This window comes from Sinocyclocheilus anshuiensis, unplaced genomic scaffold (assembly GCF_001515605.1).
Source record: "Sinocyclocheilus anshuiensis isolate Anshui unplaced genomic scaffold, SAMN03320099.WGS_v1.1 scaffold735, whole genome shotgun sequence".
NCBI classification, from domain to species: Eukaryota; Metazoa; Chordata; class Actinopteri; order Cypriniformes; family Cyprinidae; genus Sinocyclocheilus; species Sinocyclocheilus anshuiensis.
In genome coordinates this window covers 1,109,234-1,135,961 of record NW_015548245.1, presented here as the reverse complement: position 1 = coordinate 1,135,961, position 26,728 = coordinate 1,109,234, and the positions used below count along the sequence as shown (strand labels likewise).

At 35.5% G+C, this 26,728-nt stretch overlaps 2 protein-coding genes across 6 annotated transcripts in view; one reads left to right on the top strand and one right to left on the bottom strand.

Moving 5' to 3' along the window:
- Positions 1-2,544, bottom strand: part of atp5f1d (ATP synthase F1 subunit delta) — a 6,254-nt gene extending 3,710 nt beyond the window's left edge. The window contains exons 1-2 of the mRNA XM_016442671.1: positions 2,287-2,544; positions 637-790 (exon numbers count right to left, since the gene is read on the bottom strand). Coding sequence (XP_016298157.1) covers positions 637-790; positions 2,287-2,400 — 268 coding nt within the window. The 5' untranslated portion in view covers positions 2,401-2,544. The remainder of the gene's footprint in view (positions 1-636; positions 791-2,286) is intronic.
- Positions 2,545-4,702: 2,158 nt separating this feature from the next.
- Positions 4,703-26,401, top strand: LOC107655224 (voltage-dependent calcium channel beta subunit-associated regulatory protein-like). Of its 5 annotated transcripts, none has more exons than XM_016442662.1 (10): positions 4,703-5,037; positions 7,426-7,502; positions 10,261-10,406; positions 12,987-13,048; positions 13,268-13,430; positions 13,912-14,083; positions 15,561-15,713; positions 16,128-16,362; positions 21,014-21,203; positions 22,397-26,401. In XM_016442662.1, the coding sequence occupies exons 1-10, from the start codon at positions 5,019-5,021 to the stop codon at positions 23,832-23,834; spliced, it is 2,655 nt and encodes an 884-aa protein (XP_016298148.1). In that variant the 5' UTR covers positions 4,703-5,018; the 3' UTR covers positions 23,835-26,401. The 5 variants fall into 5 exon arrangements, with proteins under 5 accessions (XP_016298148.1, XP_016298147.1, XP_016298149.1 ...); XM_016442661.1 differs by having other exon boundaries at positions 12,969-13,048; XM_016442663.1 differs by having other exon boundaries at positions 4,703-5,042; positions 12,969-13,048.
- Positions 26,402-26,728: the final 327 nt, after the last annotated feature.

Below are 26,728 nucleotides of genomic sequence, written 5' to 3'. Positions count from 1 at the left end.
GCTTTTACAAGCTATTTAAAAGCGAAGGAAAGCGAGGAAAAGAAGGAACGCCCCGCGGTGATACCGGTATTACCGGTGTTGTCACACGTCGATTAACCGGTGGGAAAATTTCCTCACCGTCACAACCCTACTTTAAATATATCCTTTTTAGCTCATTTTAAACTAATTATTTGATTAATTTGGTTGTTTGATTCCATGTCAGAGTTTCAGAAGAGGGTCAAATCATTTAAAAAATAAATAAGTTAATAAACATTTAAACAGTAAATAATAAATAAACTTTAAGCATGGCACTAGCAACACCAAAGTCATGGGTCAAATTACCAGGGAATGCATGAACTAATAAAATGGATAAAAGCGTCAGCCAAATGCATGAACATCAATTACAGAAAGATGTATAGAAAGATAAAATGCATGAAATATCTACCCTTTGCTCCACGGTTAAAAATGATAAAGACTAGTGAAAACTATTTTTCACTTAAAGAACTAAATTAACAAGCACCATACATTTGCTTAATGGATAACTACACTATGCATAATCCTGAAGGAAGAATAATCCTACACGACCCATAATGCTGAAATTATCCTCATGGAAAATCTTCATTATAATGGTTGGTATAACAGCACTAGAGAACTCACCGAAATACTTAGTAGAGGAACCATCGTCATTGAAGACGGTGACTACGCCGGGCCGGAGCACCTGCAGTGTGGGGACGTGGGCTGGGAGGATACCAAAAGCACCTGTCAGTGTTGGGACATCAATCTGCTTTACGCTGGCTTCTTTGAAGAACACCTGCAAAAGACATAAGCTTCACTGCACCAGATGAACACAGTTTGATGTTAAATATGAAAGCTGGCAACCAAACTATTAAAAGATTGAACTGCCCAAAGGGACAACGAAGCTCAATGCATTAACTATGACCGCTGTGCCCTTGAACAAGACATTTAACCTCAGGTCACTCTAGGGAGACTTATTACAGTGACAGTGCACTTAGAAAAAATGATGAAACAATTGAAATTACAATTATTAAATACAAAGCGACTGATCAATTGGGAACATTTCTTTAAAAAATAAAAAAGTTCTGCTAAACACAGGGTTCCAACACCATCTGAATAACGACAGCAATCACAGGACAGTGATCAGTTGTGATACTAAATAAGGATGTTAAAAATCATTTTTTGATATTTTAAGATTGCATTCACAACAAGTAGGAAACCAAAAAATTATATTAATAATATTTTGAAATTTACCAATGCTTAGAGAAAAATGCAAGAAAAAAAAGCTCCAGAAATGTTAAATGTGGGGGCACCAAAAATGCAATATGGTAATTCCTAACATTAGATATTTTATATCCTGGGTATGGGTTTAATGCTAAAACATAATAACAAAGTACAGCTGTCAGATTTGTTCTGTATTCCTTATGTTCTGTTTGATTGTTTTTTTTAATGATATTTGTGCATTATTTACATACATTAATTACTCTGACATTTGATATTGATCTGATTTAAAAATTAGCATCCAACTGTACAGATTGTCAAATAATTGTTATTTTTTATAAATGTAATTTACAACTGTTTCTATTTTATAAGATTCTATTAAGTACCCATCATTCTGACAAATTGTATTGTAGTTGTTTTGTACTAATCACACAACACATGCTTTTTTTAAATTTTTTAATTTAAAAAAACATTAAAAAAATAAAAATGCTCCTGAAAAACAACATTATATTAAATAATTATATTAAATAAAAACAACAAAAATTATTTTCTGTCGCTAATTAACTATATAAATAATAATAATAATATAATAATAATAATTTTAAAATACCCTTAAATATTTGCAGGTTTTGCATGAGTGTGAAAACATGTCAGATCAATGTGTAAAAAAAAAAAAAAAACAAGTCAAGGTGATCAGTAGCAATGCTAACAGTCTGCTAAAGTCATTCAAACTTTGGTCCATGTTTTACAAAACAAAAAACAAAATCTTATAGATTTTTATGGTGTCAACATTTTACAATGTTACATTAAATGCATTCGCTTCAGATGCAAAATTATTAATCTAACGTTACACCACAATATCTTTATATATTGACGAGTTTAGCCATGAAAGTAGCACGAGTACAAACGAATTAAACTGCAACTAGAATAACAAGGATCTCCATGACAACATGAAAGTATATCGAGATATTCAGAACTTATAACGTTACTCAAATAATCGTAGCCGGTGTCCATGTTTAGCACTCGCGTGTTAGCGGAGTGTGTGTAGGCCTGAGCCCGGAGCGTCGGTACCTGCGTCGGCGATGCGAAAGTGAAGGACATCTGAGCGGCGGGCGCGTCGGCATAACAGCGCGCGTGTCTCAGCGCGGGCACCGCGCGACGAAGGAGAAACTTCGCTGCCATCATTTTTACCACGTAGTAGCGACCCGACCTTTACAGCACGGTAATGCAGAGCCTCGGCTTCCCAGTCCACCCTGACAGACAGACAGTGCGCGGCTGATAGGACAAGGGCACGGGCGACCTTTCCCGTCAGGCCTTGCGAGGACTGTGCGGCTGATGGGACATGTAGTTATTTTCCTTAACGCGGAGGGTGTAATTAATTCACATCAATATATATATTTTTCAACATTTGTCATGCCATTTATAGATAGATTTGTTTTAGCCTTATCCCAGATTTAGATTACACATTAAAATAAACATTAAAATGTTAATTATTATTATTACACGTATTATTACAAGTGTTATGATCAGTGTTGGGGAAAGTTACTTTTAAAAGTAATAAAGTAATGCATTACTTTACTAGTTACTTGAAAAAAGTAATCTGATTACGTAACTCGCGTTACTTGTAATATATTACCCCCAACACTGGTTATGATGATTAAACAAGGAGGGAAATGAACATAATTTTAACATTTATTGTGTAAAAATGACGAATTATTTTTTTTTAAATGCGAAGGGTATTATTTATTCACATAATTATTAAAGTTTTTCAACATTTGTCATGCCATTTTTATATAGATTTGTTTTACGAATGATGTGTTGTTGTTGTTTTTTTAATTCAAGAAACAAAAATTATACTGTACAAATCTATCTTTAGGAGAACATTAAAGAGCATTAACAGAAGAGCAATAAATAAATACATTAATATTACATAAAATAAAATTATAACTATAATTTACCAAATTAATTCAATAAATAAACGGAAACATTAATAATTAATAATCAGAGGAAATAACTGAATAAAACACCTGAGAATATATTGATGTCTATCAAACTTTTTTATTGAAGAAATGTTTGAACATTACAATAAATTTTAACAATTAAGTCCACATACACAAGAAAGAAGAACAATCTTAATCTGTAAGACAGCATTTAAGAGTAGAGAGAAAATAAATAGGTTAAATAAATAGAATAAAGTAATAATAATAATAATAATAGCATAATAATAATAATAATAATAACATACATATAAACTACTAAACAATTATCTACAGTGGGGGAACTATACAAGAAACAAATTCCTCCATGAAATCTAACAGTATGTCATTCTTTTTGTTATTAATTTGAATTAGACTCTTTCAAAGATTCAATTTCTAATAAAACATAAATTACATTTTGGTATGCATTTCGCAAATTTGTGTTTATGAATGTAATAGCCTATTTACCTTGCAAAATGTCAAAGTTAACGACATAATCATTCTGCTTTTGTGTGAATTAGTGCAAAACATCTTTTAAAGAGAGCATGCAATTAACATTTCTTTGAACAAATAAAAAGGCACTAACATCAGACCAAAATCTAAAAGACAAATCACATTTATAAAACAAATGAGACAAGTCTTCCTCATGTGCGTTAATGCAACGTCTATCAACTTCTCACACAACAATTCTCAGTTAGCAGTGTTGGGGATAACGCATTACAAGTAACGCGAGTTATGTAATCAGATTACTTTTTTCTGCATTCTACTGTACGGACGTAAATGTACTTTCCCTTCAGCCTGAGGCTTATTCATTTCACTTTTGGTGTGAAAAGGCTTTTATATTTGCCAAAAATTGAACTTTTTTTATTTTTAAAAACAAACAAGCAAGCCCTGTCCATATTTTAAAAGTAGCGCAAAAGTAACGTAACGCATTACTTTCCATAAAAAGTAACCAAGTAACGTAATTAGTTACTTTTTTATGGAGTAACGCAATATCGTAATGCATTACTTTTAAAAGTAACTTTCCCCAACACTGTCAGTTAGTGACGTCATTTCCACAAAGTTTTTCAAAAACATTAGCGCACTTATCAGTGAATAGTGTATACGACCAAATAAGAGAAGATGTGTAAGGAAAACGAGGAAAAAACAAGATAATTGTCCAAATTCCTGTTATATGCATGTATGTTTCATGATTTTCAACTGGCTCTTAAGCCATTAAATAGCTTTTAAAGGCCATTGGGGCACGTTGTCACAAAATGTCCTTGTGTGGAGTGAACCAGTCTGTATATTTGTTCCTTGTCAATAATATTCACATTCATGTCGTTTTTTATTGTAGTCTGTTTCAAAAATCAACTTGATAGAAATATTCACTGAACATATTCACTAAAAAATGACTATAAGGGCGTACGACCAGGAGGGGGCGCTCAGTAAATACCAATTTAACATTCATCGCACGAATTGAATTGACTCATTTGTTCAAGCTCAAAGTGAGCGCTGAATAATGACCCACCTCAGTGTTATTGCGCTCGTTTATTCAGCACGATATATTCGTTAACCAAAACTGCAGTGAGCCCGGACCGCCTGGGGATGCCTGTTCCTGGGGACCCAAATGGGGGATCACCTTATTTCCATAACATGAGGACAGGACGAGCGCTTGACAGACAGACACTTGTGATTTCAGGAACGCTGCACCTCACGGCCTGCGCTCCTCACTGGGCGCCGGGAGAGTGGGTGTGTTTAACGGGCCACTTCATTCATAAATACAAACAGATTTAAAAGCCCGAATCCCAGAGAAGATCGGAGAATCGTTTGCGAGCGTTTTGTCTCATGGACCACGTGAATTATAGTTAGGTGAGTTTTGTCGGCTTGTCATTCATTCACGCTGCTCTTGTTTCCGTGACGAGCGTCTCGGTCTTACAGTGACATCGTGCTTTTTTCTTGGAAATGATGGGAGTCTAAAATGCGGAAAACAGACATGGTTATCGATCAGATATAGCATTAACGATTGGGAATGAGATTTAAATATGGGTTTGTACTGCCTTTCTGTTGATGCTCACATCGCTGTTATTTAAATTTATTCATGAAGAATAACTAGTATGTATTTTTATATTACTAATGCTTTTTAAATTACTAGTGAGTGGTCCAATACTGATTAATCAATCATTTGGTAACTATTCATTCAATCCTAATGCTTATCTCAATATCTAGTACTCCAGCTTTAGAATTTATGAGACTATTATTTATCACGATTGTTACAAGAAATACATTTTTTAATCTAGTTCCAATAGATTTTTTTATGTCATATTAAATGACTATGCAGAATAGCTACTTTTATAGTTATACTTTAAATATTAGCCTACCAGGACGATTAAAAATGTTAATTGATAACAATAATTAAAAAATAAATAATAGTGTCTAAAAGATACTAATATCTGCTCAATTAGTAGGAAAATTTATTTTATCATTGAGATACAATTATAGTTTTTAATAATATTTTGAATTAGTTTTTTTTTCTATTTATATTATCTGCTTTCATTTTGATTTTAGTTAAAGTCATTGTGTTTTTGTAATTTTTTATCATTTTTATTTATTTATTTATTTTTAGTAATTTTAGTACAATAGTTTAAACTACATGCAAATTAAAAATGTAGCCTTGGCAACTAGCTGAAATTAAATTAAATTAAATTTAAGGATTATTCTATAATTTATTTTAGTTCAGTTAGAATGTATTTTATTTCAAGAGACAAAGATTTTTATTTTTTTTCTTTGTATGGTTTTAGTTTTAGTTAACTAAGAATCCCAGTAGTTACAAGTAACTAAAATAAATACTGGTCCCTAATGAATATTAGTAAAAATGGAATAAATACCAGCAACAATTTGAGTACAACTTTGAGTACTCGTCTGAATGAATTATATATTTGAACAAAATAATAAAAATTTTCCAACTGAAATAAAATGAAATTTGTTGGATAATCAGTAGTGATTCTGAAAAAAAAAGGTAATTGTTGGTATTGTATTACTTACTAGTGATTAAAGAAACATGTAATTAATTAAACATGAAGATACTATAGTTAGTTTCAGGAATTAATGTTAAAATGTAAATAATTTATTAAAGGTTATATAAATAGAGAGATTTTTGAATGTACTACACCTCCGCAGATTCTGCCAAGAGCATATGTTGCATAACGTTTATGATAGTTAGTGGATTGTTAGGGACTGTAAAATATATTTCTTCCAGTAACCTAAAATGAGAACACAAACTAACTAGTTTTAAGTCAAAATATAACCGAATCAACTTAACTACTTAGGCTACACCAACAAAGGTTGTCTTTAATGTGCAAAGGTTGTCTTTTAATGTTTTTTCGCAGTGTGTCATCAAGCAAAAATATTTAATTACAAAGAGAATTGGTGAAAACGAAATAAATCACAAGTGAATTGACAGTGACAAAGTAATTAAAAAGGGAAATCTGGCAATGCCATTAAATCTGAAAGAACAGTCCGGAACTGTTCAAACGGGTCTTTGTTGATTTGTTTTAATAACTATACCTAATAATGCAGTACATTAGGAATCTCTGTGAACACTACAACAGCATCATACATTCGAAACACACACACAAAAAAAAAACAGCTTAAATTATCTCAGGAATGCTAAAGACCCTGAGATGGAGAAAGAGAGATAGAAGCTATGAAAACAGGTAGGTGGGCAGAAGCAGGATGAGTATGCAGCAGGAGCTGAAAGCTTTGCAGTCCGAGCCTTCAAACACGCTGCTATCTCTGCATCTCTTGCACACAAACACACGCTGCCTTCAGATAATGGGAGAAAAGGCAGCATCGCAGCATTAAAGAAACGAGGACTGCTTGGGAGGTGAGTGCAGGAGTCAAAGAGAGGGGTTTTTTGCGGTTTATGCAGAAAGCTGTGGTGTAAGGGGAGCATATGCTGCTGGGCCTCAGCCACTGGATAAAAGAGGAAATGAAAAGGGATTTTTGGGGAGAAAGGGTGACATTTAGTCACAGAATTACGTTAGTATGTGTTTGTATGTACAAGAGTTGCATTCAAATGTATTTAGAAGGAGATTGGGAACTATATTTTTGTTTAAAAGCTGAGTATTTAAGGAAACTGTCAGTCCAGGGATGCATTTGTTTTATTTTCCTTGTGAAGGAGAATTCAAATCCTTCTTTAGTGCCATAACTGGCTTCAAAGCAGCTGCCTGACTTCCTGTAATGTCTTCCTCAGGGGGGACACTCTCTCTGGCTTGGACCATGAGCAATGAGTCTGCCATATGGACAAACCAGAACACAACTTACCCCACCGTAAGTACTTGTGCTTCTCCTTCCTGTGCTGGTTACTTTCATTATGCCCATTCCCTCTCTTTGCAGCGCTATCTCAAGTCATGCAAATTGAAAATATCCTGTTCTGCGTCCCTCGTAATTGGATCCACCACAGGATCTAAGCAAATTAGCCCTTGCGAGAGAACTTTGAGTCAGACCGAATCCATCACGCAGTCAGACGATGTGATAGAGCATCACAACCCAGAGTTACTGTCAGGAACTTCAATTACCGGCATAAGCAGCATCATTAGGTTAAAATAGAGACGTTTATTCAGGAATAGTGACTAATTCCAGGATCCTCTGGGATTCTGGACTTCATAAATATATAGTTTACCTAAAAGTTTATTATTTATTTACTCACCTTCATGTTGTTCTAAACCTGTCTGACTGACTGACTTCAAAAAAAGGAGAAATTTTGAAGAACGTCCTAGCTGCTCTTTTCCATGCCATTACAGTGAATTGGGAATGAACCTTTCAATCTTCAAAAAAGATTAATTAGCACCATAGAATTATCATAAACGTGATCAACATGACTCATGCTCTATATTTTGAGTCTTCTGAACTCATATTGTAGCTTTGTTTGAGGAACAGAAAGAAGTAGTGATGGCTGATCTGTACATTAATCATTCCTTTGAGCCAGACCTTTTCATTGAATCAGCTGACAAAATTGTTGTTGAAAACTTAAGAAAGTCATACAACTTTTGGAACAACAGAGGGTAAGTAAATTATGACAGAATTAATGATACACCAAATATTTTTTACAGAAACTAAATTCTAAATGTACACTCTAAAAAATGCTGGGTTAAATACAACCCAGTGCTGGGTAAAATAGGGATAAACCCAGCAACTGGGCTGTTTTGACCCAGCGGTTGGGTTACTACCCAGAAGGTTGGGTTAAACATTTAACCCAACTGCAGGGTCAAAACAACCCAATTGCTGGGTTTGTCCCTATTTTACCCAGCACTGGGTTGTATTTAACCCAGCATTTTTAGAGTGTAATTTAGCCGAAACCCTGAACCGAAAATAACCTCTCTATATTTTAGCCAAACAAATTTTACATACTACTCTAGGATCATTTTTGGTTAAAAGTCAAAATTTTAGGTCAAAACCGACTTTTTTTCTCACTGGAATTTAGTGCATCATTTGACAGAATTGTCATTTTTGGGTGAACTGTCTCTTTAGGGGAGATTAAAATTACCACATTGTTTACTCACCCTCAAGCCATCCTAGGTGTGTATGACTTTCTTCTTTCAGACGAATACATTTAGAGTTATATTAAAAAATGTCCCGGCTCTTCAAGCTTTATAATGGCAGTGAATTGAGATTTTGAAGCCCAAAAAAGTGCATCCATCCATCATAAAAAAGTGCTCTACATGGCTCCAGAGGGTGAATAAAGGCCTTCTGAAGTGAATTGATGGATTTGTGTAAGAAAAGTATCCATATTAAATACTTTATAAACAGTAATCTCTAGCTTACGCTTACTGTCGTACACATGTTCACAAAAGTATTTTTTGATGGATGCACTTTATTTTGCTTCAAAACATTTCTGCCTGATTTACCATAAAATTAACCCTAGACTGCTGTTTCATGTTTATTTTGAATAAACTTTTTTTGGGGGTATCCCAATGTAGCCTGGTTGGTTCAGTTATTTTGAATAATGTTTTCTGACTTGAATAAAAGCAGGTAATTTAGATATTACACATTTTTAGAAAGCATTTTGTTGGATTTGTATGGAGTTTCAATATGTTTTTTTTTTTTGGAAATTAAAAAACTATTGATGTTGCATTATCAGTATATAAATTCTGGGCTCCTTAAAGCACCAGAACTGCGATGGTTTTCTGAAGAACTACGGAATAAAAAGTTCAGAACGTAAACTTTTAAAAGTGTGAAACATCGTTTTGTCCATTTTGCTGTCCCTTCTGAAAACAAGCTAGCCAGACTATTCTTGAGACCTCCACGGTGATGCTACTGTCCATGAAACAGTTCCCAGTTTCTCCACTGAGAACATCCTTCGCTCTTGCCAAGCTAGGATAATGGCGGACTCAGTGATAAATAGCTTTCTGCCATTTATAGTTTAATGAAGAGAAATCAGTCTTCCAAACTCTTTCATTAACAAAGTAATAGACCTGATCTGAATAAACTCTATCCAGATCTTCACCTGAACAATGGCTGGTAATTAAGATGTTCTGCTCCGCCAATTGAAACACTGTATAATGTAAGAGTAATTGTAAGATGTTTCAAAGGCTCATTCAGGCCTTGTTCTTATGCTCTTATTTAACATTCTTACCATTGAACATCTCTTCGGGGACATGAACGAAGATGACATTTAAGCAGGTGGCAGGGCGAGAGGTGTTGTATGGCTTTGTGCTTTGATGTCTTTGAGGAAGGAACCTTCTGTCTCTTCCATTCTTGTCTCTTAAGGTCTCCGCCTCTAGATCTTTCTAAACTTGATTTTGGCGTGGTGAACACTGTACTTAACATCTCAACTCAGACACAAAAGCCCCCACACCTGAAGGTCCTTCTCTCCAGAAACTGGGCTTTATGTAATATTACCAGAAGGACCACTATTGAACAAAGGGCTTTTATGCAAAAAATGTCTGCGGTTTATGTCTATGTCAGTAAAAGTTGGACAATAGAATTGGAGAAACCTATATAATGTGAAAATTGAAGTCATGCGGTTTTACTCGGAGAAGGAATTTCCATCGTGACTGGTTTGTTTCTTTCACTGGTGTTTACCTAGGACGTCCCGCTGTCATCAGGGACACAGAATGGCTATGTCCTCCTGCTGGTCCTCTTGTCCATCTTTGTCGGGGGGACGCTGGTACTGCTCTCTGTCCTTCTGATTGTCTGTCGCCGCTGTTGTGAAGGGGACAGACGGCATGCATGGTAAGAACTACCCCTTGCAACTTATACATTCACAGGCCCCTGAACATACTTGGTTCTGGATGAATATTTCTGTCAACCAATCAGATTTGTATTTTTTTTTAGTTTATTTTAGGGATTTTAGTATTTCAACATAGCATTTCCCACTTTGTTCTTTGTCCCTAAAATGTCATGTGGTGCGATCAAATTATATATTGAAATAATATATTACCTTCTTATAATATTTTAAGTTAGTAGTAGTAATAGTCAGTTATTTTATTATTAGCTATTTATATTTATTATAATAAACAACATTTATTAATATTTTTAATTATGTTTATATATTTTTTTCTTCATTTTTCATTTAAATTTTAGCTTAAGTTAGATTAGTAATTTTAAGTTTTAATTTTAGTACGCCAAGGCAACATATATAATTTTTAAAAAGTTTTTCATGTTTAAGTTTTTCATCTAATATTGATATTTTCTTGTATTTTAATTCAGTTTCAGTTTCATTTACTGAAAATAATTGCAGTTTGCACTGTTTATTTAGTTGCCAAGGCAACATTTCTAATATCTTTTAAGTTTTTCATTTAATATATCATATTTAATTTAATACTTTTAATTTTCATAGTTAAAATTTTAGTTATAGTACAGTGATGATAGAGTAAATGTTTTTTAAAATAATAAAGTAATATTTTTTATATTTATCTTTTCAGAGCAGTCCTTGAGGAGTCCATTTGTATTAATTTTTTTTTTTTTTACAGGATTATTTTATTTATTTTTTTATTATGATTTTATGTTTGTAAAATATAAAAAAAGATCCATGTTAGCATATTGTATTAGTGATTGATATTAATAATGCAATTTTGGATTTTTATTTTTATTTTCATAATTGGTTGCATTGCCTGACAGATGGTCGCACCAAATGATAAGACTGCATGAGGTTAAGGTTAGAATGCTTTCACACAAGACATGTTTTTACATTTAGAAGAGCTTTCAGCTTGAAACCTTTCATGAAAAACACAAATGTACAATTAAAAAAAAATAGCTCCAATAAAATGCGTTCTGTGAATATTGAGAATATACATTATGATTGTCACTTACAGCGCGATGTTTGCATGTTGGTTTGCATGTTGACAGATGATGCGTATGATTGCATTTGACACTAAATTCTGCATCAAATAGAACCGTAACGCAGAGATTCAACTGGAATAAACTGTTCCTCTAGTGAAGCCAAGGACGCTCAGCACTGAAAATGTTTTCTGTGCACATTCCTCACAGCCTGGCTGTATTTCTCAGTGGCTGCTGAGAGGTGTAGAGTCTGCCTGCTCTCCAGGCTCACACAAATGACGAGTATAATGAGATCTCATAGCAGCCATCAGCCGCGATAAATCACTCCTGGTGCGGGAGAGAGTGCTCTCTAGCCAACACCCACTAAAACACACACACACTCGCAGTGTGCCACCGTTCACTGTGGTTAGAAGACTGGAAACTCATTTCCAGTTTCTCATTACTTACAGTGTCTTATGGCGAATGAAACTGTATATTGTCGTAATAAAGCCGGTGTTGTTATTGTGCCTATCATACGGCATTTATTTAGATGTCAACGCAGGTGAAAGTGAATGAGATTTTTTTCACAATTATTCACAGCTGGGACATTTTTAAAATCTGGTGACTTTCTCACTTGCATAACGTTTAAAGACCCCATAAAATCATGTTTTGGGAGGACATCTCGATTGGTTTCAATTACATCAAAGCCATGAACTGTGATTTACTACATTTGTTGGAGAAACAATTTTCACTCAGAAATTGCTAGTAAAATTCAAGTTTAATTACAAGGAAATGACAAGTAACACACTCAATTAAACATGCAAGGTTGCAAATGGCATTGGGGGAGGGACATTCTCATTCTAAACAGCATTTGATTGGACACAAATCTGTAGTGCACGATGACATCATCAGTATTTTTGCTCAGTTTTTTTTGAAAGAAAAAGACTGTAAATTTAAGTTTTAACAATGTATATTATATTGTTATGTTTACTAGGGTATACAGTACTAGAATATTACCTGAAATCTAATACACATGGATTAAAAGTCACAAATTATTAAATTTAATTTAATTTAATTTAATTTCTTTCTTTGTTTTTCTTTTTTTTCTTGTCCAAACTTAAACGGAAAGTACTTCTCCACAACTTCAAACTTCAAAACCTTTTAGCATTGACAACACCAATGAAAAAAAAAAACATTATTTTTACATTAAATATATTATTATAATTTACTTTTAACATGCAATGGATTTAAATGCAAAATTAAAATACTTTAACATTATTTACATAATATAATATAAAAGGGATAAAGGGGTTTTGAATCAAAATTAAAACAATAAAAAATTGTGTGAAACAATAGAATAAAACCCATTTTAAATCATTTCATAAGATATAGAACGATGACTTTAATATGTTTATTTTTTTTGAGTGAAGTCCAGGAACTTGTTTGTCACCATATTTTGAGAATGCCCCAGTTCTGCATGTTATGAATGAGATGAACATGAATTTGAATTTGACTGGTTACGTGTTTGCATTGAAGGTTCATTGTTTGCCTCAGGGCTAGCGATGACACAGAGAAAAGTAATACCACCTATGTGGAGGAGGCCCAGCCAGTGCATGGTAAGAACTTCACTAAAAAAAGTTCATGTTCATGCTATATGTCAACCTCCCAGTTACAGTTATTTATGAAAAGATGTAATGCATTTGCATGTGTATTTACATAGAGCTTCAGGGAAAGTGTCAAGGTCAAGTCTAAGTGACAGTCTCACATACATCAACTGAGGGCATCATGCGAAAAACAAACACGTCCTATGGTCTAATCTGTCTCTCCCCGCACAGAGATTATGATTCGCATCGATGAGTCAGATTGCCTGTCGGCAGCCAGCTCCCACGACATGGAGACAGAGCATTTCCTTTCCACGGGCACAACCGGCCGCCGGGTCTCCTTCAACGAAGCAGCGCTCTTCGATCACAGCAAGAAAACACAGGAGAAAGGTCGAAGGTCAGCCGCCCACTCACTCATACCACCCATTCCTGTTCACAGTGCTCACTACCGCAGCAGACTGCAGCTTTCATTACTCATTTGTGTGTGCGTTTTACATTTACATCTGGGCTTGTCAGATGCATGAGCTGTTGATGAATAACAGGGACATTAACTTGTTTGTCAACATCAAGATTTTGGGTAAAATTAGTGACAGCAAATAATGGAAATTTATATGTATATATATATATATATATATAAATTATTATTATTATAATGGGGGTTATGCACAAATCTGTTTTTTAAAGCAGTATGCAAATTAGACAGTTTCTTTGGTCGACTACTCTTCGCAATGCAATTTGTCTACTAGCTCAGTTAACTCATCTTCAACTATCTGAAAGACATTTTCAGCAAGCACTCCTGTGATATATTTGTGGTGTAAATTTATAATGAAGTGATAAATCCAGTATCCAGTATGTGTCATTTTTCCACCTCACCTCAGGTACACGCTTACGGAGGGCGACTTCCATCACTTGAAGAACGCGCGGCTCACACACCTCCACCTCCCTCCACCCGCCCTCCAGATACTCACCATCCACGAGTGTGAATCATCAGAGAACAGTATTGCCATGACAGCGCGCCCCGTGGCTAAATCCAGCCTCTCAATTTTTCAGGTGACAGCCACATTGCTCTGCTAATAGGAGAATATGATGTCAGTCACAACAAGGGCAGCATGATATCACATTTTTCTAAGTCAGTTAAAAGCATTGAGGATTGTCAGTTTGTTAAGTGATGTGGTGTGTAAGGAGACGTTTATGCAGTTGAGCAATTAATTTATCTAGATATTGGGGTCATTAATGTTTTAACATGTTAGCTTTTACTCCTACTTTACTTTAGCCATGTCAGGATGAAAGGTACAACTTGTAACATTTTTTAACCTAACCAGCTGTTATTGATGTGACCCTTGACAAGAAATTGTCTGTGTTCAGAATAGTGTACTAACCTAGTATATGCTGCACTATATACACTGTATACTGACTACTATTATAAAAATAGTATGTGAAGCAGTATGCATCATTTATACTATCATTTGGGGTCAGTAAGAGTTTTTTTTTTTTTTTAAGAAATTAATACTGTTATTCAACAAGAACAAAATAAACTGATCAAAAGTGACAGTAAAGACCTTTATAAGTTATAAAAGATATTTAAAATAAATGCTGTTCATCTGACTTTTTTATTTATCAGAGTTTCCGCAAATTATTAAACAGCACAGCTGTTTTTAACATTGATAATAATACGAAATGTTTCTTGAGCAGCAAATCACAGGAATAAATTACAGTTTAAAATATATTCAAATAGAAAAGAGTTATTTAAAATGGTAATGATATTTCACAATTTGTACTGTTTTTAATGTATTTTTATTAAATAAATTCCTTGGTGAGCATAAGTGACTTCTTTAAAAAAATAAAATAAAACACGTACATTCTAAACTTTTCAACTGTAGTGCATTTTCTTACATTTAATTTCTTTTCACAATTATTGGTCAGAAATAAATTGATAACTGTGCTTATAAATGTGTTAACTAATCTAATCAAATAGCAAAAAAAAAAGGTTAAAAATAGAGTATATAGTAATATGCTATTGCGAACATTCTGCTATTGCGTCATTCCACAAGGTAGCCCCTCCCACAGTCAAATCTCATTGGTCCAAAATTCTGCTTGCATAGCTATATCCACTGTGTTTTTATTTTAAGAGCGCAACCTTTTTAAACTTGAATGTGTGAGGCTTCAGGTGTCATTCACTTCAAGTCCTTTTAGCTGCACAAAAACTCTCCGTTATACTGCTTGGTATTGCAAACTGGCATTTCGTATAATATGATTTCAATTCTGTATATATTGTAATATTGTAATCATAAACACACTGGTTTGTAGTGCAAATAGTTACTGTAAATTACTGTTCTAATTACAGTTATTCTGCATGTTATTTACCTATAGCAACTAATAAATCGGAAGTCTTGCACATTATGAATTCTTTAACAGACATTCTTATATCTGTACCAGACAAGTTTGGAATGACTGCATCATTGTGTTTATTCAGGTTTCTTGTTACTGTCAAAATAATAACCGCCCATTGTGTGTGTCACGTGAACAGCCACCAGTGTGTTCACTGCCCCAGACTGCCCTGACCAGCCGGAGTCTCAGTCCCAGCTCTGCCCTTCCTGGCGACGCTCTCAATTCCACTGTGGACACGACGTTCTGTGAGAGCATCACAGCGGCCGGTCCTGAGCCGTCCAGCCCGTGTTTAGTGAGTCACACACACTGATACACTCACTCACTGACACATCATAACACACAATCCACGCGAATGGACAATTGAAAGTTCACGTGCTGCATGCATAACAGTGGATTATCCGATTGTTCATTGGTGTATTGCATTAGGGCTGCACGATAAATCGAAATGTAATCGAGATCGCGATTCGACAGAAGCTGCGATTGTCATGCGTATCTTTCAGTGAAGCACGGTCGTCTGCGATTTTTTTGCGTAACTTGTCAGTGAACTACGGCTATGTGTAGTAAATTCTGCTCCATCTGAAAGCACGTGTAGATGATTTCCTGATGATTACAGAACCGGCTTTTTTAACAAAATGCGCATGACAATAGCATTCGATTAATCGTGCAGCCCTATATTGGATTTATGTAATCTTGCGAACACAAACAGATGGAGGTCAGAGGAGGAGTTGGGAGGATCACAGGCATCATGGGTAATGGTAGAGAGGGTGCGTCGGCCTCATCCACGGCCCTGTCCTCCTCTGGCGGGGCCCCGCAGGGCCCCATGCTGCAGTTCTTCACCAAGCTCCGCCGACACGCCAGCCTGGAGGGAGCGAGTCCCTACTTCAAGATCAAGAAGTGGAAGTTCGACAGCAGCCAGAGAGCTTCAAGTCTAGACATGAGAGGTCAGTGACACATCCAGGAACTGGCAGCAGATTAGAGAAAGCGTCCGGTGTGAATGTAGGGTGCTAATTTCATCACGAATAAACAGACTGCTAATGAAATGTGTATTGCTATTTTCTGTTGTTTAAAGCAATTTTTCTTAAATATAAAGCCAACTACATTTTTTAATAGACTATGCTGATTAAAAGAGTTTAGTTTCAAGATTTTTTTTTTTTTTTTGTACTTTGATATTATTAGCAGTACTTTATCTTTAATTAGCTTTAGAGTATTTTATTATATTTTAAAGCAGTGCATTTTTAAATTAGAATTTTTTTAATATTTAACATTTAATTATTTTTAATAAGACAAATAATTAAAATTTAAATATACAATACTGTTAAAAAGCTGGGGGTCTGTAAGATTGTTTTAATGTTTTTAAAAGAAGTCTTTTGTACTCACCAGGGCTACATTTATTTACACAACATCATTACTCCAGTCTTCAGTGTCACATGATCCTTCAGAAATCATTCTAATATACTGATTTGATCACATTTTTACAACAGTTTTTACTGTTTAATATTTTTGTGGAAACCATGACACTTCAAAATAGCAGCATTTATTTGAAATCTTTTGTGACATTAAAAATGTCTTTACTGTCACTTTCAATCAATTTAATGAATGCTTGCTGAATAAAAGTATTAATTTCTTTCTTTTTTTTTATTCAAACATTTGAAGGGTAGTACATATTAAAGGGGTCCTATTATGCTCTTTTACAAAGTCTTGATTTTAAACCGCATAAACACATTTCATTACACCAAATACACCAAATAATGTTCTTTTTAGCAACATCATATGACCCCTTTAAATAAAATATCTCCTTTTGAACTGGACTTTGAACTTTGTAACTTCGCAGATCTTTTTTATGCTCAAACAGCAACATTACAGACTTAACTAAAGTTGAAAAAGTGAAAAAGCATAATAGGACCCCTTTAAGGTTTTGGTAGAGTCTAGTGGTTGGCATATGCTCTTCAATGTGCTGAACGATAGTGCAAATTCGATGCCAAAAAGTTTGAATGTTGCTCAATCTCATTTTCTTCTACTAATTGTGTCAGCTCTGTATTATACTAATGCATTGATGTGACAAAAAGTGCTCTGATAGCACAAGTATGATATTATTCTACCTCATGTTTTAAAATAAGAGAAAAGTGAATGGTGTAACTGATAGGACTGAATTAATTAATAAACATGAATGAATGGATTAATATAAATACAGCTGCTTGATTATATAAGTATTCAGTGGCGGATAAAGTACTTGAAATCCACACTTAAAGGCACAATATGTAATTTTCGCCGCTGGAGGGCGCGTATTCAAAATAAACAAATAGACAAAGGCGTAGTTTGATGATGCCGTGACTGAGTGTGGAATCATGGGAGTTGTCGTCTTCATCCCCACAGCCGATGCAATCCGACGGGACTCGGGCAGAAATCATGTTCATGGATGAGCTAATGATTTATTAAGGTAGTAGAATGAAGCAGACTGAAAACCGTCGAAGCGAAACGAGGCCCTAAAATTGCTTATTTCTCTGGATTTAAACATTCTTCGAAACATTTGGGATAATGTAAGTACACAAGTCAGCAAAATATATAACACTGTTCTAGTGGTTTTTGGATATTTTAATAAAATAAATCTTACATAAATCTTACATTATCTTACCAGAAAATGACTTTGGTAGAAGTTAAAGTCTCCGTTTAGAATATTACTTGAGTAAAAGATTTAAAGTATGTGATATGTATTGTATTTAAGTATGAAAAGTATTTTTTAACATTAAACTTACATAAGTTTTGAAAGTAAAAGTACAAGTAAATTCAAAATAGAAAAGGAGCAAATAAATATTAAAATTTGCTCTATACACAGTTTGAGCAGCAAGATTGTGTTCAGTTTTAACTCTTTCTTCCATTTTGTATCTTTGGGTTCGCATAAGAGCCACTTCATCTGGTACGAAGACTCTTTCATTCCAACATAAGAAAACTGTTTTTGCAAATATGGAATCTGCATCTGAAGTGGCATTTAGATTCATTTACACAGACTGTTTAATGCAGCTCAGAGGGGACAAGGGTGCATTTAACCAGCAGTTAAAAATGCATAAATAATGTTTTACTATTTTCTTTGGCGAAATACAGCAAAAACAGGCTTCAAAAATGTAAGTAACTTAATACTAACTTTATTAAACTTGTGTAAAATCAATATTACATTTGTTATCATGCTGATATCTGTAAAAAAAGCACTCTTAGTGTGATATAGATTAACTATATTAAATTATATAAATAAAAGACATACAGAGGTATTTTGCCTCTTATCTTGAATCTTATGGGCATTCTAAATGCATTTTAATAGACTAAATCACACAGTGTATGCCTGCATTCTCTGGGTGTGTTTTTGTTTGGTTTTTGTGATATACTCGATAATGACACTAAGATCGCACACCGTTAAAACAACACTTACAATATTAGCGCAGACGATATATATCGCACACCCCAGCTCTGACTTGAGTGGAAAATGAAATCAACATTGGTTGTGCGAGAACTTGTGTGCACATGCGCAACGTCGTTTTTTTAGGAGTCTTCTGTTTCTTCCAACTTTATTTTGTAGTAAGTAACGAATATGCTTCGGGGAAATGCATCGGAGTGAAAGTATACATTTTAATTAGGAAATAAGAAGGGAAGGAATAGGAAGTTGACAAAAATATAAAAACTCAAGTAAAGTACAGATTCTCCCAAAAATGCTATTATTACTTTGTTACATGACACCACTGTAAGTATTACTGTAAATATCTCTGGATTTATCCTCTCTGGTCTGTCAGCATGAAAGGAAGTGAGATAACACTGCTGTGGAAAGTACAGACAGTGTTATGAACCTGTGAAGTGATCAGTTTCCTAGCCTTAGGGGATGCAAAGCAATATTGAGTGTTTCTTTGCTTTTCATTTAGCCCCTGCATTGTGTATTACCTTGGAAAAATGATTGAAGACCTTAATAGAGTTTTAGTGCCTTCATGTAGCATGGAGCAGAGAAATGGTTCGGCTTTTGTGTGTGTGTAGCAGACTATAGAATATTCTCTCAGCCAAGACGAAGCTGCTGTATTTGAGTGCCAAGACTCGCTCTCAAGCAGATGGCCTGTTGACGCAGGGCTCTTCCATTCCAAATGTCTTTTTTTTTTTTTTTAAATGAGAGACAGCAAAAATGAGCGTCCCAAACACTCAATATTTTTTATTCTGTGAAACAATTTGATCACGATACTCTCCATCTAATGTATTTCCACTGTTGGATGCCCAGGATAACAAATAAGATAGATGTTACATTGTTAATATGTTAATTATGTTTTCTGAATGCATTAAACCTAATGCACTACATTTAAAGAAAGCAAAAAAGGAGAGGTTGAAATCCATTATTCGAGTATTGGAAGATGAGTTAATGAATTGTAAATGTTTTTAATGTTCCATATGCTATGTTGGTCTTATTTGTATTGGTTTTGTGTATATGTGTATATGTTATATTTGGCTATATATACCTATATTGGCCAGGACACTCCTGTAAAACAAGGTTTTTAATCTCAAAGAGTTTTTTTTCCTGGTATAAAATAGAGGTAAAATAATAATAATACATTTAGAGGCAAATTATATATTATATTTTATTATTTATATATTATTTTATTATTATTATTATTATTTTATATTTATATTATTTTTATATTTTAAAGTAAAATTAAAAAAAATTAATAATTATTTTAATTAATGAGAACCCTAGATATATACCAAAATGGAGCCAGACGAAATGTGAGTTTGCTAAAATATCTAAATAATTTGTCTGCCAGCTATTTCGGCCACCAGAACGAATATGATTTGATTCTTATCAAAACTATGAGATTAACATAGTGATAAGTGAGAATTAACATATTGAGAATTGAAGAGCAAAGTCACAATTACCAATATTTTCCCACTAAAACTTTATTATTTAAACACTATTTCTGTAAAATGGACTGCTATGAATAATTATGTCCGAAATAATTATTTTATAATTTAACATAAATATTTACATTGATTTAGCCCTAGGAAACCTACAGTTTTTCTTTCAAACATATTGGCGTTTGTTTTGTGTGGATATATTCATACATTAATTTTCCATTAATTTTACCATGATGAATAAGCATAGGATAACAGCTGATTTACGACCAATTTGATAGTACAACGCACTAAGGACGGCAAAATGCGACAGTCGTACACAAATATCGGATATAGTGGAAATGTGGCTTAAGGTGGAAAAGAAAAGTCATTTGAGAGGAAGAGCAAGTTAGAGATGGCAAAAAATAACTATAGCTGGCTTATATCAACAAGAAACTGCTTCTGACCACAGGTCTAGGGCTGTAGTACCAACCACACAACTTTGTGATACTGTTTGAGAATGTCCGTTGGAAATATGGTTTTGAGAATTTGTTGAACTATGTTGGTAACTATGGAATTTGAGAATACAGTGGGCTAATACAGGTTTTTTTTTTTTTTTTTTTTAGTGGACCAATTAATCATTGACAATAAAATCTGAAATGTGTCAATTTGATTTCATTTTAGCATTTTAAATTGCGTTGTGAGACTATTGATGCAAAATTCATGTCGCCCCCACAGATTCCCCCAAGCGGAGGCAGTTCCAACGGCAGCGTGCAGCCAGCGAGAGCATGGACCAGGAGGAGCATGACGCCCATCATATCGACCTCATTCAGTACATCGCTCGCACCAAGGATGTCACCTACTGCCCCACCCGGCCCAGTTCACGTCTTCTATCCCCCCCTTCCACACCCCCACCCTCACTCGGCAGGTATTTTTAATTGCCTTCCCCATGCATTTGCTATAGCAACCATCTGCCTCACCATGCCTCATACAGCAGACCCCATTCCATGCTGGACTGATCTCAGCGCGCTGGTCGCATTGCCTTATCATGGCATCATCAACTTACAGTGCAAAAAGCTTTGCTTTAGATTTGGAAGTTGTTTCATTGGATTTGGGTAAATACCACAGGTGTACCATTTGTTTTTTTTCTTTTGGTATTAGTTTGCATTTGTTTTGCAAAATGGGCCAAGAAGGACAATACACATGTTTATGAACATCAGTAAATTTGTTTATATTTGCTTATCTATTACAACTGACTTTCCTGTATATTTTCCTTTCACGGTGTACTGGTCTCTTCAAATGAACCATCACAGAGTGAGTCACAACGATCTGTGTGCTAATGGAGGCATCTGTTTTAACATCTCTGAATCTGGACTCGAAGCTTTAATGGAAAGGAAAATAAATAAACATATTTGACATACACTAGCGTTCAAACGTTTGGGGTCACTTTTATTAAGTAAGGGCACATGAAAGTGATCAAACATGACATTAAAGACATTTATAATATACAAAAGATTTATATTTCAACATTGATAATAGCCTTGGTGAGCATAAGAGTAACCGTAACTTAAAAATCGTACCAATCCCAAACTGTTGAACAGTAATGTAGACCTACAGTGACATAAAACATGATGTTGTGCTATGTTGTGGCATTTTCTAATTAAATAATATAGTAGGGATAGTCCACAGTGGTTAACTACTACCAACTAGTTTAGACTAGTCAGTTAGTTAGGCTGACTGGATTACCTTAGTTTTAGATACTGCTAAACTGTAGTTTCTAAATTGTAGCAGTGCTACTTCAATTATAATTTAGAAAAATTGCTTAGTGTTTTTTTTTTATTGTTTTTGGAACATTGCAATTTTAAGTTTTAAAATGTAAATTTTATATAAATGTTATATAGTGTGAAAATATAAAAAATATATATAAAAGTTTATTTAAAAGTTAAAACTCGCTGAATCTGTGGTCAACGCTTTAATATAAAGGAAAAGTTAACAAATTATTTGACAGACCCACACTGACATAAAACAGATGTCGTGTTACATTAAGGCATTTTCTAAAGAAATACTGACTATATTTAAGAAAACGAGCTTGACTGATTTCATATGTGTACTGTTCTTTAGGTTAGAGGTGGAGGTGATGGTGGAGCCCAGCTGCAGCAGAGCGATGGGTCCCGGGGTGATCGGCCTCACCTCTGAGCCCCCGGATGAGAGTCTTGGAATGGGCTATCATCAGGAGAGTTTAGAACCTCAGACTTTGTACCGTGATATCTGGACTCTTCGCGCCTCCCTTGAGCGGTATGCCTATTCCGACCAGAGCAGCAACAATGACAAAGACTCCGTCCGTAGTGACGCAGACAGTGTGTGCGCTTTAGGGGGTAAGACCGAGATGGGAGGGCTGCCTAGGTACCCCTCACAGGATATCGGGGATGAGATGGAGGGGGATGCGGACTTGCCTCTAGATGAAGGACCAGAGAAAGGTCGCAAACAGGATAGTGTCGATTCTGAAAGGGGAAGTGACGGGGAGCCAGGAAACCGCAAGTTGCTCCAAATGGACAGTGGTTATGCCTCGATAGAAGCACCTTCGCGTGCTCCCGAGGAGTTGCGACTGTTTGGTAGCAGCAGTAGCAGTAAGGATGGCTCCGCTGTGGAGCGCAGGCACTTCTTCAGTTCCGGTCACAAAGGGACCGTTTGCGAGAGCTTCGACACGGACATCTTCGACGAAGAACTTGAAGAGGAACCGGCAGGTGCCAGCGGCGGTGTGGACGGAGTGGAAACGGACGAGAGCACCATGCTCTGGTCCCCCTACGGCCAGATGTTCGCTCAACGCGACGCTCAACCTCATCCCCCCATCCTTTCCTGCCGCGACTACAGCATCGATGAGAAAACTGACGCACTTTTCCACGAGTTCTTGCGGCATGACCCACAGTTCGATCAGCAGGAGTCTCCACTGCGCTCCAAACATCGTTCCCGCGTTCACCTGCGCAAGCAGTGGCAGCGCTCAAAACAGTGCAGCGACCCCGGCCAGCGCTTCCAATCCTCTTTTGACCGGTACCGCACTCCGCTCCGACGTGGCGAAACTGTCAACTATCCTCTAGAGACTAGCTACCACAGCACGCTCCCACGAATCATTAGTGCACCTGACGAAGAGAGCAGCGGAGGTGCAACCAGTACTCCCGAGACACCCAAGGCAGATCAGGATACCGCTACTGACTTGGATCCCGACATAATAAGAATATCTTCCAGCACCGAAAGCAGCGGAACCATCAACGAAAAGGAAGTCCTTGAGACATCGCAGCCCCCTCCGATGACTGACATTGCTGGAGAGCAATCGGTGGGCCAGGAGAACTCTAGGCAAACATTGCCACCGCCTGAGCCTCCTGATGAACGTACACCCAAATATACAAGCTATGGCCCACAGACAATCACAGAAGAGCTGAGCGACAAGCTAGCGGCAACCCTCGAAGAGCGGCTTTACTCAGATCTCCGCAGGACCAGAGAACCACCCGAGTGTAGTGCAGTGACTGTGACCTACACATCGCCCGATCACAGTCCAGTATAGCATGTGGCTCCCTTCATCTCCTCATACAAGAACACTTCGTGGCAACTACAGGTCCAAAGTTTTGATCGACATTGGCTCTGATCTGGAACAGGTTTGCTTTGGTCATTTAAATGGCGTTGAAATCATTGTCATTATGTCCTAGACCAGTGGTGTAGAGAGGTTTCTTCCATGCTCGGTGTTAAATAAATGGCAATTAAGGCTCATACCTCATGTTGCTCAACGCACCAAGTCTTAAACAAATGAAATGTCAAAGTCTGTTATTAAAGCTCTCCATTTAGCTACTCGTTGACTTCAAAAGCCGATATTTTCTCTGCACTAGGTAATCCACTGTGAAATTGGGTGCTATTAGATTAAAGATTGATTATATTTGTGATTGCATGAATTATATTGCAATGCTGCCTATCCGAATGTCTGTTCATGACCCAAATTAATATTATTTTCTTTTACTTGATTTTAAATGTACCAGCTAGTCCTCCATTCAGTTTTGCTTTCTGAAGTTGTAAAATACTCAGTAATATTTATTATTAGCATCTGGGTTTTTGTTGTGTAGCTAAACCTGCTTTCAGTTTTAATCAAATTTTAGGGAAAAAATTCTATAAAATATCATCATAATTGGGATAAACTGTAGAAATTTCCTTGTATGGGTAGACATGTCTGCATGTCTAACCTGTATTTCAAAAACAACAGCATATCTGAAACACCATGGCATTGGTCCCGTTCCTAAGCAAACTTAAGCCTTTCCCAATTTAACTTCACAGTGTTTGTAATTTGGGTTAAATAAAATGGGATTAGATGCACTAAATCAATAGGCGTGTTAGCTTGTTCCCCACCGACAAGTTTGCAATCCATTATAAAGTGTCCTTTTCCTTTAATAGTGTTATTTTATCATTGAAGTACTGAATGGCTAAAACTGCCTCTTTGTGAGATACTATAATTTTATGACCATTGAATTATTACTATTGTGCTTTTCATCTTTTAATTGTATCATTTGTTCTGTATTGTTGATCATATCTGTGAGAATGAGAAATAGACCGAACGATTTTCGAGTATATAGTGCCAAATTGTTGTCAGGTAATACCAAGATTAAACAACAAAAACACTGTAAGCAACAGTTGGGGAAATGGGGAAAGAAAAAACAGTCCTGCAAAATAATGATCACAGTCTCTCTAAGGGTATGAATCAGGCCTGAGATATTTTTATGAATTTCATTGTGAGAAGGGCATGCCTTTTCTTGCATGCATTTCACAAAATGAGCTCTGTGTGTTCGTTAGCATTACTTTTATGTGAAAATTACCAAGACGAGAATCCCTAGAGGTGGACAACTGCACATGCTGCCTTTGGACAGAAGCGTAATTTAAAATCATTAAAAGCAAATCCCACTGCCCAGCATAAGCAATTGTTGAATATCGGTACAAATGCCACCATTCACGTTGATCTGAATTATTCCAATAAAATGGGAATCTAGTATTCCCGTCTGTCAGCTCACAGTATGGGCTACGTTCTGTATTGATCATTATGGGTATTCATCATAAAGATCATAAATATTGATCTTCTTTTAAGCATGCAAACAAAAAGTTTGTCCTTGGCAGATTCTCAACTGTGATGTGTTAGAAAGTCTATCATTGTGAAATGTGAGCGAAAAGGCCATTGGCCATATATAGAGGCTCTTGATGTAATGAAGAAAAATGCTTGGGTAGCATCCACAGGCCTTGTCTATGAAAGCTCACATTGTTTTGTGGCCTTTTAGGGTGATTGTTTGAGCTATTGAGTAGTTCTCTAAAAAGCTTCATGTACTATTTAGGGTGCATCTGAAGTGCCCTGTCCAGAAATAAAAGGCTTTCATTATCTAGGTGAACAATGACTGATGTGCATGGAGTAATTAACAATGCCAAAGAAAAGAGAGCTTTAGACTAGCTGATATTGTTGATTGATTGTTTCTGGTTAAATTAAACGTACTGACCATCTCATATGATTAATATGGTGCCTTCCTTCATGTTTAACATTTAATGGGATAGTTACCCAAAAATAAATAATAAATCGTTTTTCCAAAAAAGTCCATGCAATGAAAGTCAGTGGGGTCCAAACATTGTTAATTGAATAGTCCAAATTACCTTACAGAGGTTATTAAAAAAACAGAAAAAAATCTGTTAATGCATTGCAGAAATATGAATCTGAAGTGTGGTACGTACATTGCATTGTCAAACACATGTACACCAGTATTAGCGATTACAAATCCAGTCTTCTGGTTTTGATTAACCGTAATCCGTAACATGTCAGGGACATTGAAGTTTGTACAAAAGAATGTAGAATTGTATATAAGCACAATGAGGTCCCAGTGCAGGCACTAGAATAGTCTATGTCTTGGATTGGACATAAACCTAGTTGGGACCTTTGGGTGATATGTGCACAATCAAATATCCTGTCGGTTGATGGATTACTGTGTATAGATTTGCATGTGATGACAAATTATTGTTTAGCAGATCCAAAACGAAGAACCAAATCACAGATATTTTTTGTGTGACTCTGAGAATGAAAAGAAATAGACTTGGTACTGAAATATTGTAAAGTATTTTAAGGAGTCTGTTATTTTAGTAACGTTAAGTTCTGCTTTGCTGACTTGATGAGATTTTTGCCATATTTCCATGGACATTGGATTATTTCTATTGCTGGCTATATTTCGATGAAAGAAAAAATATATTTATGTGCAAAGAAAAACAATCTGTAAAAACCTGCTTGACTAATTACTAAGTCAAAAAAAAAAAAAAAAAAACTAAAAAGAGAGAGCGAGGCGAGCTTTCTGAATGTTTGTTTTGTTTACCTGGATCTCTTTGTTCTAGATCTACTGAGCCTTGAGGGACCAACCAATCTAAATGTTTATTTTCATGTTATGTTTT